This window comes from Clytia hemisphaerica, unplaced genomic scaffold (assembly GCF_902728285.1).
Source record: "Clytia hemisphaerica strain Z4C2 unplaced genomic scaffold, Clytia hemisphaerica genome assembly, whole genome shotgun sequence".
Taxonomy (NCBI): domain Eukaryota; kingdom Metazoa; phylum Cnidaria; class Hydrozoa; order Leptothecata; family Clytiidae; genus Clytia; species Clytia hemisphaerica.
The window spans coordinates 2,153,964-2,175,606 of record NW_027103334.1 but is presented as its reverse complement, the minus strand read 5'-3'; the positions used below and the strand labels follow the sequence as shown (position 1 = coordinate 2,175,606).

Genomic DNA, 21,643 nt, shown 5'->3' with positions numbered 1-21,643 from the left:
GAAAAACGTTAAAAATCCATGTAGAAATTACATTTTTTGTGAAATTGAAACTCTTTCGATTGGAAAACTAGACTTTTTGGGTTGGAAATTTGTGTTTCTCCAAACAGTTTGGAAAACGTTAAAAATCCATGTGGAAAATACATTTTTGTGAAATTGAAACTCTTTCGATTGGAAAACTAGACTTTCTGGGTTGGAAATTTGTGTTTCTCCAAACAGTTTGGAAAACGTTAAAAATCCATGTGGAAAATACATTTTTGTGAAATTGAAACTCTTTCGATTGGAAAACTAGACTTTTTGGGTTGGAAATTTGTGTTTTTCCAAACAGTTTGGAAAACGTTAAAAATCCATGTGGAAATTACGTTCTTCTAACCATTTTCTGCGCATGTCCTTGGGAAAACCACAAGCGATTTTTCGCTCAAAACTGTTTTGATATATAGCTAACCTAGATATTAGGCTATAATGTGAGTAGTCAAGCTGTAAGTTTCCGTCAGGTGAGGCGTCTCTTCGGAGCGGCCTCGGTCAATCGCAGTGAGTTCGCACAGTGAAGCACATAGGGTACTTGTGTCATAGTTTCAAATAGCGCCCTGCTGAGCTGTGTGAGTGATCTAAGATCAACCACGTATCTGTGCGAACAATAACGAGAGATTGACCGGGAGCCATCGAGCCTAGGCTAGCGAGTGACTGTTCACAAAAACAAAAACCTTGTTTAAGATCTCTTTTCCACATCTCTGCCATCACTTTTTGGATTTTGGCTTTTTTCAACGTGAATTTTAAAAAATTCTAACCTTGTTAAATTTGGATTTTGGCTTTTTTCAACCTGGATTTACGAAAATTCCAAGCCATGGAAAATGCAAAATTTTCAACCTTGGAGAATGTCCCACATTTTCAGGTTGGATTTTCCATTGGATTTTATCTTTTTTCCAACTAAGAAAACTTGAAATTTCCAACCTTGGAAATCGAAAATTTTTTCCTGTGAAATCTACTCAAACTTGAAAAACTTCATTTTATTGACGGAATATTTTTTATTTCTCTCATGTTATCTCATTTTTATCTTACATTTTTCTTAGTTCCTATATTGTAAACGTGTAATATCAACTCTTAAAACTATTTGAATTGTTTCAATCTGTTGTTGGAAAATAGTTAAAAATAGGGTCTTTTTATCTAAAAATTCTACAAAATTCGTCAGCTAAAGGGTGCTTCTCCCCCTGTACCCCCACCAGGGCCAGCCCTGGACCCGTTGGGGGGCTAAGCGCCCCCCCCCAAACTCCCAGCTTAAAAACAAAAACGATATACGGCGTTTTTGTTCGACTTCAACTTTTATGCCCCCTCAATAATGAATTGCTTCCTACGGGCCTGCCGTAACCTTCTAAATTCTTGCAAAGTCAACAATGAGGCACATTATCAAATACCTTGGCAAAATCAAAATAGATCCACAGCTCTTCCATCAACATTTCACAGCATTTGTCGATGTAACGATTCAAAAGCTGAGTGACGATGGAGCGTCTACTGATGAAGCCGTGGTTGCCTATCCAATGTGTCAGATGGTTTGTCATATGTTCACGTAATATCAACTCCATCAACTTGCAAACCACGGGTGTTAAGCTCACTGTTTCGTAGTTAACTGCCAAGTTATGCCCTACTTTGTTCTTATAAATAGGTGTGACGTGAGCAAGTTTCCAATCCTCAAATAGAATATCTTCAGCTAGTTTCTTCATCATTAACCTTGCAAGGGGCTCAGAAATGTCATCGAAAAGTTCGTTTAGCATCGATGGATGTATTTCACCAGGATCAAATAAATGATACTTATCATATAATTTGGGTTATGAGGATGTCAGCAATATAATGCCTTGTTCTGCGTAGGAATTCAGGAAGATATCCGCCTGGTTCAATGGTGAAAACTGCAAAACCTTTTTTGGGTGTTATCCGCGTCCAAATGGATATTTGGAGAGGTCTTATCCACGAAATTATTTTAAATAAAACACAAAAAATGAAAAATAACTACGTTTAAAATATTTTCTGGCATCAGAGAAACGCTAGTACACTCTTTTTTCTTTATAAGCATAACGTTTATAAGCATACTTCGGCTCAAATTCGGTACAAAATAAGCATAATGTTTATACCTCCACGCTGAAATGCAAAAAAAAATCGTGCAGCTTTTCTAAAACATGACCTTTTTAGAGTTACTTTTATGACCAAAGATGTTCTCCTGCGACGCCAAATAGACGATATCGGCTTTCCGAATTCTCCCCGAATGATTACCCATGATGCATTGCGCAAAAGAATTCACGGACAATATTGACTTACTGAATTTTTTTGCGCAATGCATCATGGGTAATCATTCGGGGAGAATTTCGTTAAGCCGATATCGTCTATTACAAAGAAAACTTTCATTCTTTAAGCAGAAACAATGTTCCGACTTAAAAATATTGAAATTTTCATGAACCCAAAGAAAATCAACAAATCGAAGTCTAAGCATAAATTAAGCATAGCTTCGACCCGATTTTGCCTAAATAAAAAATAAGTGTAATGCATATTTTAACAGCCAATATGTATAATTTGGCAGTAAAAAGACAAAATTATGAATGTCTCCCGATAAGGCCATCCGCGAAATTAAGTTCCCGTGAAATCTTAAAATTTTACCGCGAACTTTAATCCCCGCTAAAAATTTATCCTATTAAAGTATGAGTTGATTTTGTTTTGAGCGTTTGTTGTTGCTTGGGAAATTGTTTTATCGCTACGCGAGTTTCTGCGTAGCTAGCCGGGGTATCTATAAGGCCGGAACACCGGATTCTTCCAGTCGTTTGTACAAACTAAATCGCCCGTAACAGTAAACGTATTATCACATAATGCCTATACTACTGTATTTTAAACACATTATAAACGACTCCAGTCTAAACTGAACCTTGAAAAAAAAGATCTTTTACTTCCATCGGAATTCGATTTAAAAAATTTACTCCCCCACTGTTAATATGTTTTAACACATATTCGCTGCCGATTACGAGTATACTCGTAGTAGAGGGGTCAAAACACCGGCAGTACCCAAAAGGGTCATAACCTTTGATAAATAAACTCATGACTGCATTTTTAATGCATTTTTGGTGAGTGAAATTCTGCGTCGATTGGTGTACAAAAAGCTAAAGTCGGAGGAGCCTCTTGAAGTCAATCTTTCGATGAAATTCCAAAAAGTCAAAATTTCTAAGGCCTTCTTTAACTCATTTTGGCTTACTTACCTTAAGGGAACGCGTTTTTGGGTGTCAACCGCGAAAAAAGGTTCCCTTGAAATGCAAATCCTACTAGAAATCCTTAAAAACCCGTAGGAAAATTAAAGAATTTAGGCAAAAAGTGGGCGTCTATCGCGAAAATTAGTTCCGTAAAAACATCGATTTCGTACCCTCGCACCGCGAAAATAAGTTCCGCGAAAATTACACGTTATTTCTTTTAAGAAACTAGTTTTACCAAGCAGCCTCAATGTTTCTTAAGAAATCGGCCTTTTGAGTCTTAAATGTTTCTTACATGTTTCTAAACCTTTTGACATAATCAGCCTGGAAGGTTGTTAAAAAAAACGAATTAAAAAATGTTATTTTCTCATTCTCAGCCTCAGCATGTTTCTTAGATTTTTCTTATTTTTTAGGCATTCTGAGCCTCATGTTTCTTAAAAGTGTGCTTCTTAAAAAAAAACGTGTAGTTACCGCGAAAATTAGTTCCCTTGAGGTAGTACAAATACAACATCCTATTTCTCCGTCTAGTTTTACCAAGCAGCCTCAATGTTTCTTAAGAAATCGGCCTTTTGAGTCTTAAATGTTTCTTACATGTTTCTAAACCTTTTGACATAATCAGCCTGGAAGGTTGTTAAAAAAAACGAATTAAAAAATGTTATTTTCTCATTCTCAGCCTCAGCATGTTTCTTAGATTTTTCTTATTTTTTAGGCATTCTGAGCCTCATGTTTCTTAAAAGTGTGCTTCTTAAAAAAAAACGTGTAGTTACCGCGAAAATTAGGTAGTACAAATACAACATCCTATTTCTCCGTCTGTGTCACTGAATCTACAAGGAAAAAAGGTCTAAATCTTTGTTTTCTCGACCGTCCCCATGAAAATCGTGGGGTATCTGCATTAATGAATAAAACATTGACGGGTCATTTTGCATAAAGCGATTAATCAAATAAATATAATTTGCGGTTATCATAGAAACCGTGAAACAGCTTTTAATGATCCGAAATCATTTTTTAATCTGAAAGCCATTTTTGTAACTTGAGAACTGTCATCTTGCATCATTTCTCTGATTACAGCAACCACGTTTTTGCTTTTACTCTAGCGAGCAAGTTATTTAACATCGTATGGTCGATCGACACTATCGTTCATTTTCGGCACAATGTCTTGTCACAAGAAAATTGGCGTCTTACTCTACGAAGATGACAAAAAAGCTGAATTACGTCAAGGACATTTTTGGTGGGAGAATTGCCACAAGCCTAGATGCGATGAAATCCCAAACATTGGTTCCTACAAAATCCAATACGAGCCTTTGTTTGTTTCCGAGAATCCTTCTATCCTTGGTCAAATCAACTTTGACGAATACTGTGGATTTTTATTGACGGGTTCATCTCACAGTGTGAACAAGGACACCTTTTGGGTACAAGAATTGTCCAAATTTGTCCGAAAATGTTTTAAAATTGGACACATACGAATCTTTGGGATTTGTTTTGGACATCAAATGATTGCAAAAGTTCTTGGTTTCAACGTGGTGGATACAAAGACAGTACAGTTCGGTGGAGAGACAGTTCATATTTCTAAAAAGTTCCAACAGAACGAATTGTATAATGAATATTTTGATACCCAGGAAACTGTTCTCGTTATGGAATGCCACGTGGAGGAGATTGAGTCTTTGTCAACGGAGTTTGAAATTCTCGGATCATCCAAAAATTGCAAACATGAGATAATCCGTTGGTCACCCAACATCATTTCTTGCCAAGGACACCCTGACTTCAACTTTGAATTTTCTCGCGATCAATTATTACCACAAGTTTTGGCAGAAAATCTTATTGACAAGGATAAATCAAACGATTTTGAAAATTCTTATTCTAACGTCGACGTCGATCAAAAGAAATTTTTCAAATTTGTAATTGCATTTCTTGTTGAAGGAATGGATTGAAAATGCAGTGGCATGACGAAGAAAGCTCTAGTTTAGACGGCCAATATAAACTTTGTTATACTTAGGATACACTAGTCATGGGGCTACACGTTTTTTTACAAGAACATCTAAATTTTTTGATGTTTTGAGTTTTGAGCCTAAAAAAGTTCTTATCCTATTTGAACCTTATCGCTTATTGTATATTACTTTCCAAAGTACCTTATTTTTGGGAGTACACGCTTTTTTTATAAGAATATACTTTATAAAAATATAAATAAATAAAATTAAAAAAAAAATTAAAAAGATATAATGTTCACAAAAATTCCATTTTTTGCTTCATGTATTTAGAAATTTAGGAAATTGCTTAAAATTTTGTGTATTTGAATATATTTTTGTTTTTGAAAATGAAATACCTGGTGCGCGAAATAGATACCTTATCGGCCCTTTTTACACCGGCCCTTATTGGCGTTATTTTTAGGCTCGTGGCGTAATAAGGGCTGGCGTTAAAAGGGCCAGCGTAAAAAGGGCCAAGATTTTGCAATTTTAACCTAAAAGCGGCGTTAATTTTTTATCATCATTTCTCAATTTAAAGGATTTTATAGGTATGATTCGAAGACGAAAATTATCCATTGTTTTACTCCATATTTAAAAAACTTCAGTGACATATTTAATATATTTAAAAATCAGTGATTTGGTGATTTTCAATGGAATTTTCGACAGTTTATTACTGAAAAATGACATTTTAATGTAAATTTCAGTCATTTTTTACTAATTTGAAGCGTAATAAGGGCCGGCGTAAAAAGGGCCGATAAGTACTGAAGTCGATACGCATGAAAAACATTTTACTCGGCTTTGGTGATTTATTACTTTTCAGGTCTCCCGTAACAAAGCTTAAAATCACGTGTCCTTTTCAAAATGTTTAGAATCTTGGTGTCATCACGAATGAGATTTTTCCTAACTGGTCACAAATAAGTGCGAATTGCCCAGCCCTTGCAAATCTACAGAAGGATTTCTGAACGCATGTGACTTCAAACAAATAGCAAACGAGGATAGTACAAGCGAGTGCTGCTTCTATGCGGCTATATCAAAGCGACGAGTACTTCACACATTAAAATAAGATTTTTCAATTATTTGTATAGTGACTAATTATCTTGTTTCGCTACAATGAAAGAAGCCGACAAGACTAGGAAAAAAATGACTGGTGGATGGCTTCTTTTAATTGTTTGACGCTTGCTTGATAAAACTCGAATTGCGTACCGCAAATCGAAAAAAAAAACTAATTAGCGGTATTATTCAATATAAAAAAAAATTACTATATCCCACATTTCTGACCAATTAAGCATGCTCCAAAAAACTGTGCTACGCGCAGCGCACACGAGATTGAATATTGTTGGTAAAATATTACTAATTTGTACTTAAAGGAAATATACCGCTAAAGGCTTCAATTCGTCTCTCAAAAAGACATCATCATAAATTACTACTTGTTTAAAAAATTGTTTATAAAAACTTACCCGCTTTTATCAAGACCCCGACCTAGATTTGAATATTTTAGTATCTTATGTTAGTGGATATGGGAGGTCTCCAAAGCCAAAAATCAAACCAGAAACATATAAAAGTCGCTAACTTGTATGGTTATAATAAGTATGGTACAAAACCGTAAACATTGACCGAAATTTGCATTAAACGCCCTGACTTTGCTGCTACACTTTTTTTGAAAAAAGAACATTTATAATTTTTGAAGCTTCTGCGTGTACTTTTTTAAGCTCTAACCCTGAAAATGTTCTTAACTTGTTCCAAAGATTTTGACCAATAGATGGCCCTTTTTGCAATGGATTGTTTAACACCAGCTTTCAATCTTCCCCGCTAGCCATGAAAAAGCCGCCCGAAAAGAAATAACTCAAATATCTTCTTATCTCGAACAAGTCCTTAGTTCCCCATCACTGACCTTTATATACCCTGGACAAAGCTTCTCAATCCCAGCCAAGCAAAATCTTTGATCGGAGTTTTTTGAAAATTGGTACCCTAATGTCGGCACTACTCGATAGCGGTGTAAATACATCGAGAGCGCTAGGTCTACTTTTCCTCAAATCCTTTTGATGATGTAGCGGTGTTAGACGTTAATTTTTAGCATTGCAATGGCTTCTCCTTGGGTACCAATTCTAAAAAAACTCCAATCAAAGATGGAAGATATTGCTTGGTCCAGGGTTATATAAAGGTCAGTGTTCCCCATGCGTTTTCGAGTTTCGAGTGACGTCACTTTAAAGAGAACGACAAAAGGCTTAATAAAATTCTTTTAAAAAAACGCTGAGTTTTGTTTTTTTGTTTTTGTTTTTGTGATGTTAATTCTGGTTTGGAGTTCGAAAAAGAAGACGCTATAATGTCTTAACGTCAGAAAAACGTTCGAGAATGAACGTTCATAACTCAAAAGAACTTTCGTTTTTTCTTTCGAATCTTTTAAACCAATTAAAACCCGTGCTGACGTCAGCGAATATACCATGGAACTGGAGCAAATCTCGGGACCCCCTATTTAGCTTTCGTCATTCTCTTTAAACGAATCTTCTACAGTAGCAAAAACATCGAATTTGCGTCAAAGCACTTGAAAGGCTACTCTTAGGTGCCAAATAAACGGCCCCCCCCCCGCTTGTTAATTTTTCGATTTTTTTCCAACCCCCCCCCCCCCCGGACGTTATTAGGACCCCCCGTTTATTAATTTTTGAAAAAATTCCCAGCTCCCAAAAGGAAAGTTTCTTGTTTTACTCTAAAAAGCCTAAATTTGGTCTATTTTGACCCTTTTTAGGGTTTTTAAAAGTCCATTTTCCAACCCCCCCGGTAATTAGGCCCCCCCCGTTTATTTGGTTTGAAAAGTTTTTCCAACCCCCCCGTTTATTCGAACCCCCCCCCCCCGTTTATTTGGCACCTAAGAGTACTATTTTACAAATCCATCAAAGTAGAACTCACTAAGAAGCGGGATGAAAAATCCCGGTTTTTGGTGAGGTGTTCACTAGTTCCATCATAGTGAATCCCTCGAGGGGGAAGCATATCGATTTTAACTTATTGTTGGGGCGTACGGGTGTCTCACAAACACCGAAACACCCATGCATTTTTCTTAAACCACTATCGTAACCGTCAGAAAACATTTGACACGGAATTACAGTCACTTTAGTCTTTGAACATCGAAACACCCATAAAAAAGGGCTAATACCCTCACGCCGTCTAACATGTACACCTACATTAGTTTGCCAACCCCGGGTGTGCACTTGATTCAAAAACGACCATACTTGCGGCCCAAACTTTAGGTCTTTGGAATCGGACCCTTACAGTGCAGAAAAAATTTAGCCAAGTTTGAGTAAATTTGGCTGGAAAATCGACCCTTACGGTGCATTTTTTTTCAACATTTTTTACCCCATTGAATTTTCGGCTATAAAACAATGAAATTCACTGTGTAACTGTATTCCATCCCGCGATTATTAAGTTAAAGCTTGTTCATTGTCTGTGTGGCTTGATATTTTAGGTCAAATTTTAATTTTAGGGGGGGGATTCTTTCCAGAGAATTTATTTTATATTTTCTTCCACTCGTGTTCTTTCCTTTCTAGGTACTCTTGACTACTTGACCAGCGCTCGGAGTGGATAGAAGCAAATGAGAATAAAGAGGCAGTTTTAAACACGAAGATAAGTAGTCGTTTCATTTTAAGGGTTTTTTAGCCTATGTTATAAACTTGAATCAATCATTGGAAAGATTTTCAGCCTTGGTATATATTTATATTTTATACTTCATTTCCTCAGGGTGGGAAAAATTTAGAATATAAATTTTTGTTCAGCTAGCCTTACATCATTACCCCCTTTCCATCCCCTAAGCTTTTCTTTTTCTTACCCTTTCTTGAAATCTTTTTTGGTAGAACCAAATTATGCAGGTGTTTAGTAATTCGCGTGTCCAATTGAGTCACTGGCGTGCGCCCTGCCGTAAATAGCATAAGTCCCTTTAAAATGACATAATCCAGCTGCATGATTCTTGAATCTCCTTTTACCTGGCGTTTGCCGACGGACCATATCCTATCCTTCAAAAGTCGCCGATGTATAATTTCGTAATTTGTATAATTTTCCATCATTTAATTTCAATGTCAATTAATTATCTCTTCTAGATTCTAAAAAAATTTGCCGCCTTCAAAAAATAATTCACAGCTTTTTCTCAAAACTATTCCCTAGATAATTATTTCTGAAGAGGTGGGTTTGTATAAATTTGCAACATTTTTCTTTCAGGCAAGTTCATTCAAAGTAAGTTCAAGGCAAACTCAAGACAAAAGACTTTCACAGTAAGGTATGTATCTTATGCTCTAGACTAATAGACCTTTTCATAAATTACGTCACGAACATCACTTGCCTCGTTTTGAAATTATTGCCATGGTGATTAACTCCAAGCGGATTTTATTTAAACTACTTTCTTTTCATAAAAAAATCATTTAATGTCTCAAGGGACATAATCACCATAGCGATTGTTTGAAAACGAGGCAAGTGATGTTCGTGACGTAATTTATGAAAAGGTCTATTCCTTTATATTAATATTCTTTGGTCATATCTATATTTTTTGTGACCGCGTCGTTCTCTCGCGGTCCTTTACGGGAGAGGGATTGCTCAGGGTCCCTTTTTTAGGTTCTTAAGAAATCTGACAGGGTCAACTTTTATTTATATTGCACGATACACGTTTTTCGGATGTTCTTAACATTTTCTTATCTATACCATTTTGTGAGAGAAGGCCCGGCGGAAGCGAGGAGACCAGAGAGACTTCAGCCTCTCCACTTTTGAGCAAATGAGATTTTTTTTGTCAAGTTTCAAGGGAATTTCATCTCATTTTGAGCCTTCAGCCTCCCCACTTTTACGGTTGTTCCGCTGGACCTGCAGTATTTTTGACCATTTTCCTAAGAAATGTTCTTAAAATGTTCTTAACTTGTTCTTAACATTTTAGTTTGTTCTCATAAAAAATCTTATATGCAGGGTAGAAATTAAAATCTTTCGTCTTCTTTTAGTCATTTTTGCCAATTTTTGCCAATTTTTGCCAATTGGGAGAGATTTTCGATTTTTCATCCCGACAGGGTCCCAAATTTTATCAAACATTCATATCTGACATGGTCAACTTTTCAAACTCCAGCGGCTCGTCCCCGTCACCCGTCAAGGTCAGTGCCTTCTCCCCACGGAGGGTTTGTCTCATATGGAGTGCTGCTTGAATCGACAATTAACATTTTTTCAGGGGTGTTATGCTGTTACGTCGTAGCAGCTTAATTTTATCAAACATGATCCCTAGCAATGGGTACTGCCTTAATCGAATCGTAGTCAATTGTATTTTTGTTTGAGATTTTCCCTGTTGAGTTTCCTCAGCTGGGTATCGACTACAGCTCAGCCTGATGATATACACGTTTTTTTATAAGAACAAACTATATAAGAACATAAGGCTTCGGTGACCAAAATCTTAAGAACAACTTATGAACATTTTTAGGCTTGAAACCCGGAAAGTTAAGAACATCTGAATGCTTCAAAAATTTTGGATGCTCTTATAAAAAAACGTGTAAGTCATTGATCCGGGTCATTTTTATTACATTGCTCAAAGAAAATCAAGGTTGGCTCTTTTTTGGATGTTTGAGAGCAAAAGGTTGAGATTTAAGTCCCATTTTATGTTATATTGTTCACTACGTATTGTTTGTTAAAGTCCCTTTTTTGAACCGATCATTCATATACACGCTTTTTTGTAATAAGAATAGTGTACTTTGGCTGAGGGTGAGCATTATTCTTATTTTTCTATTGTTCTAAACAATAGGTCTATTGTTTTAACTCTAAAATCTCACCCTGATATTCTTATAGAAGTTATTCTTATAAAAAAGAAAGCGTGTATGACCTTTAAAGTATTCAGTCATTTTTGGACCTACCGGGAGGTCCTTTAATTTGACCGTTGTCCGTTCGTCTGTTACAAGCTTTTCTTGGGATTGGCTCATTAGTTTTTTTTTAATTTTTTGCACAATGATACAAAATAGCAATGCCTGAAAAGTGACGGAGCCCGATTTTTGAAAAAAAATTTTGGGGGGCAAATTTGGGCCAAAAACTACCTAAAAATAAGGTTTTTTGGACTTGGTGCAAGATTGCTTCATTAGTTTTTCCTGATTTTATGCATATAGATCGAGGGCAAGGTTCTCTAAAAAGTGGCTGTAGCAGTTTTTTTCGGAAAATTTTTTTTGGCTGTAAAATCGGATTTTCTTATTCGGGGAAATTCCCTTATTTCATTTTAAGGGAAAAAGAGCATTTCTTGCGATTGCATTGATATTTTTTTCTGAATTTTTGCACTTTGATGTAAAATGGTAATATTTAAACTCTGATGAAGCCTGATTTTCAAAAAATAATTTATTTGGGCAAATTTGGGCCAAAAAGTGCCTAAAAATGGGATTTTTGGACTTTGTGTGAAATTGCTTCATTAGTTTTTTCTGATTTTTTGGACAAAGATGAAGGGCAAGGTTTTTTAAACTGTGACTGAAGTACTTTTTTTTTGGAAAATTTAATTGGCCGTAAAAATCGGATTTTCTTATTTGGGGAAATTCCCTTTTGTCATATTTAGGGAAAATGAGCATTTCTCGAGATTGGCTTAGTATTTTTTTCTTATTTTTTGTATAGTGGTAATTTGGGTAGAAAAGTGCCTAATGTTTGTTTTTTTTAGACATTTTTGACTAATTTGAGCTCTGATACTCTGATACTCAAGCTGCTCACTACACTTTCTTATTCCCTTGCTATTTGTCCTATTTTTTTCTGATTTTGATCGACAGGTAGGTCCATTCAGCATGTTGCTTGTTTATTTAGCAGCAATATTGCATGACTTTTTGATTCTTTTTCTTCTAGTTCTCAATAATGTTTCACCAAATGACTTATTCGCCCTCTTTCCCGCCCGTCTCCTTCAACGCAACGCCCTGCAGACAAGACTTCTACTCTCCCGAATCATCATGCCAATTCGGCGTCAACACTCTACAAATGGCCAATATTACGCCGCCCAGTCATCAGATGCCACAAAACTATCCTACATCACAATTTGTCGACGACCAACAACAACCAGCCAGAATCGTTAAGCGTCGCATCGTTTTTGTGGATGACTCAACCATCTCTTCAACGCCGTTCATCTCCCAATCTACCGATCCCGCCCTGATCAATACCCGCCCTCAAACACGAGAGATGTCAACCCAAACAGAGAACTCGACACAAATAGAAGAGCAACAAACCAAACAACGCCCTTCAAAACGTAAAATCGACGAAGTGACAAACGCTAAAGGAAGCAAACGACTAAAAGATGTTGGTCGAAACGAACGTGAAAGATCTCGCGTCCGAAACGAAGGAAACGCGTATAATATATTGCGTTCGCATCTCCCACCTCTTGGACATGACAGAAGGAGAAACAAACCTGTTTACGCTAGAACTCATTTTGAAATCTTAAAATCGACAATCAAGTATATATCGGACCTTCAAAACCTCTTAGCTGAAGCAGACGCCAATCCCAGTAGCTAAACTTTTGGAACTTACAAGAAGTTCAGTTTTTGTATATAATTGTACAGAAAGTCTATGAGGTCTTCCATGATCCATCACCATCAGAATTTCATACAGTATTGTCATTGCAATTTAGGCATTATTGAATGGCAAAGATGATAATGGTACTTGCATCGTACATCGTTTTTCTTATAAATTTCTTACAAATTTCGCGATTATTGACTTGATCTATTTTGACTTCTATAATTGAAGAGTATGATGAATAGGTGAATTAGCAAATAAAGTTTTTGGCTTGATATTCCGATTTTTTTTGTCTTCATCATTTTTTAATCCAGCCCTTCCGGCATGGTCAGGTTGTTCTAAATTTGTTCTCATTTTTAGAGTTTTGAACTCAGATTGAATCATATTGTGTGGTATAACTTTGCAATCAGATTTTATTAAGGGTAGTTTTCTCGGGACCACGATGGATCGTTGTGGATACCCCTTAAAACCTTCAACAACAAAAAGGTACCCCCTATATCATGATAGAGAAAACAATAAGGGCTGAAACCTTTTTCGGTAAGTCTAGGCTACCTTTGAATTTCTTCCCTATGTATGATTTTTTGTAAAAGCTGCTAAGAAAATTTTTGTTACTTCGTGAAAAAAAGCAATTTTAGCTATATTTACCCCCTTAGAACCTTCAAAATGTTTTTTTTCAAAATAACTTTTTATAAAATAGTCCTTTTGGTCGCAAATTTTGAATAGTGATTCACTGCAAAATTACTAATTCTATAACTAGATCATTGATCAAAGTCCTCGGGTAAATTAATGCGTGTCCAAATTTTCGTTAATCTTTCGGAGGTAATTCCACCCCTCCTAGCATAATAAATTATACCTTTAAAGAAGCGCATTACGATGCAGAACATGATGTCGGTGTTACTTAAATTTAGGTTTTGCCAATTTTGCGAAAAGCCGCAAAAACCAAAAAATGCTGACGTCAGCAAAACTTGTTCTTTAAATAACTCCAGTTTGGCTAATGGTATGAGCATGAAATTTAAACCAAAGTTGTACATCATTAAAAGGATCATTTTGAAAAAAATATTTTTTGAAATTTTGCTGATGTCAGCACATTATTGCAAATTTTCGTATTTTGCTGATTTCTGCTGACGTCAGCAAAATTTGAAAAAAGAATTTTGCAAAACTGTTTTTATTAATGATATGCAACTTTGGTCCAAATTTCATGTTTATACCATTAGCCAAACTGGAGTTATTTAAAAAACAAATTTTGCTGACGTCAGCATTTCTTGGTTTTTGCAGTTTTTCGCAAAATTGGTAAAATAAAACCTAAATTTAAGTAACACCGTAATTAAGTAATTTATTATGCTAGGAGGGGTGGAATTGCCTCCGAGAAATTAACGAAAATTTGGACACAAATTAATTTACCCGAGTCACGCCATCACGCCAATTTTTTATCGATTTCACGCCATCACGCCTGAAAAAACTCGATTTCACGATCACGCCGGCACTTAATTTTCACGCCATCACGCCAACCGCTGGGGGGCCTCATCATTGGTACCTAAATAATTTCAAAACTGTACGTTAAAATCAAATTACACCTTAAAACCTACAAACATTGACCCCTTGCTCACAACTGTGAAATTGCAATTCAGGTGCTGAACCGTAATTAAATTGATCAAATACTTGCTTACCGTGAAAAGCACAGGTCGAAATCATATATCGACGCTGTGCCGACCAATCCAGATTCTATTCAGCGCGCAATCAACACAGAGAAAAGTAACCATGACGACCATCCAAGATCTTGGGTGAAGTTCAAAGTTAATATTTTTATTCCCGTCGTTGAAAACACGACTCAAGAATGTCATCATTTTTAAAAAGAGTCAGTGATAGCAGAGGAATATAAAGAGATGGAAAAACAGCTTCTTGAAAACAATGGAACGGCTCGTCATATACCAGGTCTCTTGCCCTTAAGGGAGTTTATGTCGAGTAAATAGGTTTCTTTTGTTGTCGCTATAAAAAATCTGCATAATTAGCGTGTTGTGACAAAATTCTTTTGTTTCAAGCCTAATTATGCGCAAACTTCAGGGCTTATATTTTGGGTACACCTCTATACGAAAAGGTACTTATATCTTCTTGCTCAGAATTTCCTAGCGATTCTACTGATATAACCGCATCATGACCGCACCATAATATGGAAAGCTAGAGCTCGAGAAAATTATAACTTCATCTTGATTTTACTCGACTTCTGACAGTTTTACAAGAACCAATTTAATATCATTGCGTTAAGAATTTCTTTTGCTATACATTGGTAAAAATATTGCTCCTTACATACACTTAAAAATTGAACTAGTAATCGGCAAAAAAGGGAAAACAAATTTTCATTTTTATCGTCAAATCATGTAGAAACCGTCCGATTTGTATGGCGAGCCGTCTTTTCTGGACTTTCATTTAATGACCTATTCAACGTTTTTACAATAGAATTTTCAATAGAAGTGATCGTTGAACTTTGAGTAATCAGAAAAGCTGTTTTTTCCATCTCTTTACATTCCTCTGATTATTTCGATGCAATTAAAGTGACATTTCCATAATTAAAAGTTTAGTAATGCTGTTATACATTTGGGGATCATGTAAAAGATTTCTTTTGAAAGAAACTTATTTCAATTACACTTGGAGGTTTCTGGGGAATTCGTAAATAGTAAACTGCGTACTAATACAGTCTGCTAGACATTAATATAGTAATATTTGCTCTTCATCTTTGATTTTTTCTACAGTGATTAGATTGACACATGCACGATAAAATTTCTATTATTGGTCTTCAGGATACTCAGCAGGGTAATAGTACTTGTTAGAAATCCATTCCCAAAACAATATTTGTATTTTCAGGGTTTCATGCCCGTGCAATTGCGCCTGTTTTTTTTTTGTCAAAAAATGACTTTGAAGGGTCTAAAGTTTTATTCACTTTGACGTATGTTACTAATGTTTTCTAAATCTCCATCAAATTTGTGACCTTTTGGTATGCAATATGAATGACCATGTTTTGAGAAAGACGATTATCAGATTTTATTGGCTACTAGCACCACCGAAAAACAGGTTTTTCGGCACTTTCTCGAGATTTTACCATTAGTTTTTTTCCGATTTTTTGCACAGAGCAGAGATGAGTATTAGCAATGCCCAAAATGTGGCCGATTCGAATTTTTTCCGGCCGAAAAATGCTGGAGATTTTGCAAATTTTTATTGGACTTTTTCCTTATATTTCTTTGTTTTTTACACAAAAACATTATTTATAACAATGCCCACCATCAAGCATGATTCGATTGTCAATAAAACCGACCGACTTCTGCATCCGGAACTTTCTATTTCTATTTTCCCTACTCCCTACAATCAATGATGAAATTTAATGTGTTTTGCATTTTCGGTAAAAACGCAACTTATTAAACAAACATTTGACAGTAAACTTTCCTTTAAAGTCTCAAAATCCGTAGAAATCAAAACATTACCGAGTTCATGTATCGGAGGATATCAAGGGCGACGGTAAGTGAAATCGATACAAAACAAAGTCGATAGTTGATGTACGGCTCTGTATCGCCTTTGCTCACCTAAACAGACGACGGTATCTTGGTGTTTTTACCGTCGTCGAGCAAAGTGGGCGGTGATTTCGGTCCTATGCAGGGCCGGCGAAATGGGGTGGGGGGGGGGGGCGGGGGGCATGCCCCCCCCTTACTTTTTTGCTAAGAAAAAAAAAAACCAAGCAACCATGGTTGCGCCTCCTTAGACACTAACTATTTGGCCCCTCCACTTTCAAAATTGATTCGCCGGCCCTGTATGTCAGCTTTGCTTTATACCGTCCCCCTCGATTTATCTCGAATACATAAACTCGCTATTGACCAACAGCCAAAACGTGAATTTCAGGTCAATACCGCGCCGACACACCAACAAACTGATGGTACGCCCCCAAATAAGCACCCCTCCGCCTAGGCTGCTTGCATCCACTAAACGAATCCATGCTCCCTATTATACTACCTGGGGTTTTGTAGAGGTCTGCGATTAAAAAATTAATTCATGAACTTACTGATTCAGTAAGTACGATAAAGTCGATATAATACGCAGGGAACGAGCTCGCATGTCTCTCTAGCCAGCCCAATGACGAAAAAGACAGACTAATCCAGGGACTAATCCTAGTCTCTGCTGAGTCCACCATTATCCGCCCTCTCCACCCGAGCAACCTTATCCGGCTGGTTTTAGAACAATTTCCGTAAGGTAGTGGCAAAGGCGATCAAATACGGAAACCAGGTCATAGTGACAAATTTTTGGGTGCGATGGTGGGCATCATTGCAGGAAAATGGCATTGGATCTGGTATATGGTATTTCTTTTTTACCCTCTGTGTTTCTTAGGTCAAATTTATAAGTGTTTTGGAAGAGGAAAGGGTTTTCAATACTTTTAAATGTCTAGATATTGCAAAGATTGATATATAAATAATGTTTGTGCTGCAGTTTATTTTTTTATATTGTGGTGTAGCCAAAGATTCTTGATTAGTCCAGATAAAAAAATTCACTCCATTAAGAATTAGTGAATAAGGCTGAACCTGTGTCGTGGGAGAAGCCTTTCTTCTTTTTTAGAGAAAACATATAACAAGAAGGAGAATACAAAATATAATACAAAATCTTAAAAAGTATGGTTCATGGGTTAATGCTGTAAAAACCCATCAATAAGTCAGCATCACCAGGGTTGCGATCAACCTGCGCTTTCCTGAAGCGAAAAGTTCATGGGTAAATGCTGTATTACACCCATCAATAAGCCAGCATCACCAGGGTTGCGATCAACCTGCGCTTTCCTGAAGCGAAAAGTTCATGGGTAAATGCTGTGTTACACCCATCAATAAGTCAGCATCACCAGGGTTGCGATCAACCTGCGCTTTCCTGAAGCGAAAAGTTCTTATCCTGATCTTAACAATGTATTTACACAAGCTCTTGACGATTGTATTGTATTCAACAATCTGGCTGAAACCTAACAACATCAAAGACAGATATGTATTCAACACTGACATTACATTCATTCCTGATGGGGATATATTCACCAAAGAAGTGTTCTTCACTATTTCGTACAACATGATCCATACAAAAATTCAGCCCAGAAAACAATCTACATATCATCTGATCAACTTGTTACTGATCCTTAGTGGTCAAATTGAAACAAACCCAGGACCAGCTCGTCCAATTAAATTTCCATGTGGCGAGTGTTACAAAGCTGTGAAATGGGGTCAAAGAGCAATAGCATGTGACTCGTGTGACCAATGGTTCCACAAAGATTGTATTGAAATGAACAGTCTTATCTACCAAGCTTATGAATCAACTCCTGATCTCACCTGGGAATGTTGCAACTGTGGTATCAAAAATATCAGCCCATCATTATTCGACAATACCCTCAACTCCTCAACTGATTCAAACATCTCTAATGCCAGCGATAACACACCAAAGCTATTAGCCAAACAACTCCGTATCTTATGCATAAACTTTTGTAGTATCTGGGACAAGAAAGAACTCCTTGAAGATGCGCTATTCGATGATAACATTGATGTTATCATTGGATCTGAAACCCACTTAGATCCCTGTATAAAGGATAAAGAATTTTTACCTGAAACATACAAGTGCTTTCGCCGTGACAGAATAAAAGATAACTCCAAAGGTGGTGCGATCATAATTGTTAAAAGAGAACTCATTGCAGAACAGGTCAAAAAATCAGAGACATGCGAACTTGTCTCAATCAAAATCCAGACACATAAACACCCAGTAATCATCACTTCGTGCTACAGACCTACTGATTCCAATCTTCTTGTAGCTACCAACATTTGTAATGAAATCAAAGATCTGAATAACACATTCAAAAACTCTCCACATTGGTTTGGTGGTGATACAAATCTTCCAGATATAGACTGGAACAATAACACTATTGTTAGCAATAATTACAAAAAGAACATCAGCGAAGGCTTCCTCGAGACTTTTGACGATTGTGGCTTAGAGCAGCTAGTCAAGTTCCCTACACGTCAGGAAAACACTCTTGACATCATCGCAACAAATCGACCAACTTTTGTCAGCAGAATAGCCCCTCACCCAGGTTTCAGTGACCACGAAACAGCTGTTCTTCTTGACATGGTATGTCATCCTATTCGATCCAAACCTAGCAAACACAAAATCTTCATGTGGAACAGAGCAAACATTGGGTCCATCAAAGATCAAATCTCTGCTGAAATTGCTGAGTTTACCACTACTTACAACTCTGAATCCCCTGTTAATGACATGTGGAAAGCCCTCAAAGCTCTTATCGAAAATGCCATGCTATCCGTCCCTTCAAAATACACATCAAGTCGTTATTCTCAACCTTGGATAACACAGAAATGTAAAAGGTTATCTCGGCGAAAGAAGAGGGCCTACAAGCGCGCCAAAAAATCATCAAAACCTGCAGACTGGGATCGCTTCAAAAAGCTAACAAACGAATGCAGGAAAGCTTGCAAATCAGCATTCAATAACTTTGTCAAAAACTGTGTAAGCCCAGATGGGGTAAATAATCCTAAGAAACTGTTTCGATTCATAAAATCTCGTAAATGTGAAAATGATGGAGTAGCACCCCTGCGAGACAATGGCAGCTTACACATTGATAACACCAAGAAAGCAAACATCCTCAACAAACAGTTTTCAAATGTCTTCTCCATTCCTGACAATCGAATCCCACCCCTGCAGGGTCAAGCGAATACACCCATGCCAGAAATTAATATCACAGAACCTGGTGTTCGGAAACTCCTCAACGATATCAACCCTAACAAAGCTGCTGGTCCAGACGGTGTCTCGTCAAGATTTCTCAAAGAGTTTGCTGACCAAATATCTCCTGGTCTTACCTTAGTGATGCAAGCTTCACTCAAACAGTCTTCCATCCCAGATGACTGGAGGCATGCCCTGGTTGCCCCTGTGTTCAAACCTGGTAAATCCGACAAATCCAAAGCCTGTAACTACAGGCCTATCAGTCTTACCTCCATATCCTGTAAAATTTTGGAGCATATTTTACACAGCAACATTATGGCCCACCTTGACAACACCAACATTCTGACAGATAGCCAGCATGGTTTCAGGAAACATCGGTCATGTGAATCACAACTTGTAACAACCATCCAAGACCTTGCTAAGTCCCTGAACGAAGCTAAGCAAATCGACTCAATTCTACTTGACTTTTCAAAGGCTTTTGATAAAGTTGACCACAAAAAACTTTGTCTAAAACTTCATCATTATGGCGTAAGGGGTAAAACTCTTGAATGGATCACCAACTACCTCTCCGATCGCACTCAAACTGTTGTCGTTAACGGCAAGTCATCTGAAAAAGCTAATGTTATCTCTGGAGTTCCTCAAGGCACAGTCCTCGGCCCTCTTTTGTTTTTAGTTTACATAAACGATCTTCCTGAATTGGTTAAATGTAAAATAAGATTGTTTGCTGATGATGCACTCATTTACAGAGTCATTGACTCAATTAATGATGCCATAAGCCTTCAGGAAGACTTAAACCAACTCATGAATTGGGAACATGAATGGTCAATGGAGTTCAACCCGGACAAATGTAAAGTTTTACGAATCACCAACAAGCGTAATATTATCATTCAACCATATTCAATGCACAACCAAGTACTCGAAGTTGTTGACTCAGCGAAATATCTAGGTGTGTATATCCACAAAAAGCTCTCCTGGAATGTCCATAACGACTATACTGTTAAGAAAGCCAACCAAACTCGATGTTTCATACAAAGGAATCTCAGATCATGTCACCCAAATACAAAGCTTCAATGCTACAAAACCTATGTCCGACCCATCCTGGAATATGGATCAGTCGTATGGGACCCTCACTCAGCCTCCAACATCTATAAGCTGGAAATGGTTCAGAGGAAAGCTGCACGCTTCATCTCGAATGACTGGCGGCAAATGAGTAGTCCCTCATTGATGCTTCGTAATCTTGAACTTAAAACCCTTCAAACCAGGAGAACAGCAAATAAAGTTAAATTCATGCATAAAATTCTTCATGGCAAAGTTGAATCTTTATCCGCTCTTGCACCTCGTGCACGTAACACTCATCTTAAACTTATTCCAATCAATGCAAGGATTCAAACATATGAATTCAGTTACTTCCCGTCAACCATCCGCCTGTGGAATGAATTACCCGTGAATCTCATATCTGAGTTAAATTATGATTCTTTTTGTAAAGGTGTCAATGAGCACTATACTTAACTTGTATGTATCATTTTAATTGTTTACATTTTGCCTTCACTTGCTCATAACTCCTCCTGATTTCAAGCTTTTTATTTTAGCTCTATTCCTGCTGTGCCTTAGTATCTAGTCTCAATCTAGTCATCATCCTCTAATCTCAAACTCTCACTAATTCTATTCTTTTCTATTCAGCTCAGCAGCTAGGTCGTGCATTCAAGGCAAAAGTTATTTATTTACTATTAATGTTTCTGCTTTCTTTTTAGCCTATATTAAACATAATACTGAATCATAATATTTAATTTTAAGTAATCATATTTATATATTATATAAACATTTAAATGTATATTTTATATCTTATTAACTTCATCAAATCACAAGTCTTTCAGGTCTACATTATCACATCTTAGCCTCCCGTTTACTACATACTATTCTAAATCCTTGTGGTGGTGTCTTTCAGCTTCAGTCATATCTCGCTACTTCGCTATCTTACTACTTCTTCTTACAGTCACTTTTAGCTTTAGTTGTTTTCATTTTATTAGGTATTTTTTATAACTTTTTATTTTCAATATCATGATAATGTACGTTAGCGTATTATGTGATCACTTAATAGAACTAGAACTAGAATAGAACTAGACCCGATCAATCGAACTTGTCGAACTAATCGAACAATCCAACTCCATCGAACGATTAAAGTTTGATTAAATAAATTAATCGAACTCTAAGATTTTTTAAAAGATTGTGAGTGTTCGATTAAGTTCGATCAATGGGTTT

The 21,643-nt window shown here is 36.7% G+C and overlaps 2 protein-coding genes across 2 annotated transcripts in view; both read left to right on the top strand.

Moving 5' to 3' along the window:
• Positions 1-8,804, top strand: part of LOC136817271 (YLP motif-containing protein 1-like) — a 35,383-nt gene extending 26,579 nt beyond the window's left edge. The window contains exon 18 of the mRNA XM_067073623.1: positions 8,719-8,804. The gene's annotated coding sequence lies outside the window, so the exon portion shown is untranslated. The remainder of the gene's footprint in view (positions 1-8,718) is intronic.
• Positions 8,805-9,350: 546 nt separating this feature from the next.
• Positions 9,351-12,739, top strand: LOC136817301 (uncharacterized). The gene is made up of 2 exons (XM_067073645.1): positions 9,351-9,440; positions 11,999-12,739. Exon 2 carries the CDS (start codon positions 12,008-12,010, stop codon positions 12,653-12,655), a length of 648 nt encoding a protein of 215 aa, XP_066929746.1. The 5' UTR covers positions 9,351-9,440; positions 11,999-12,007; the 3' UTR covers positions 12,656-12,739.
• The last annotated feature ends 8,904 nt before the right edge of the window (positions 12,740-21,643 follow it).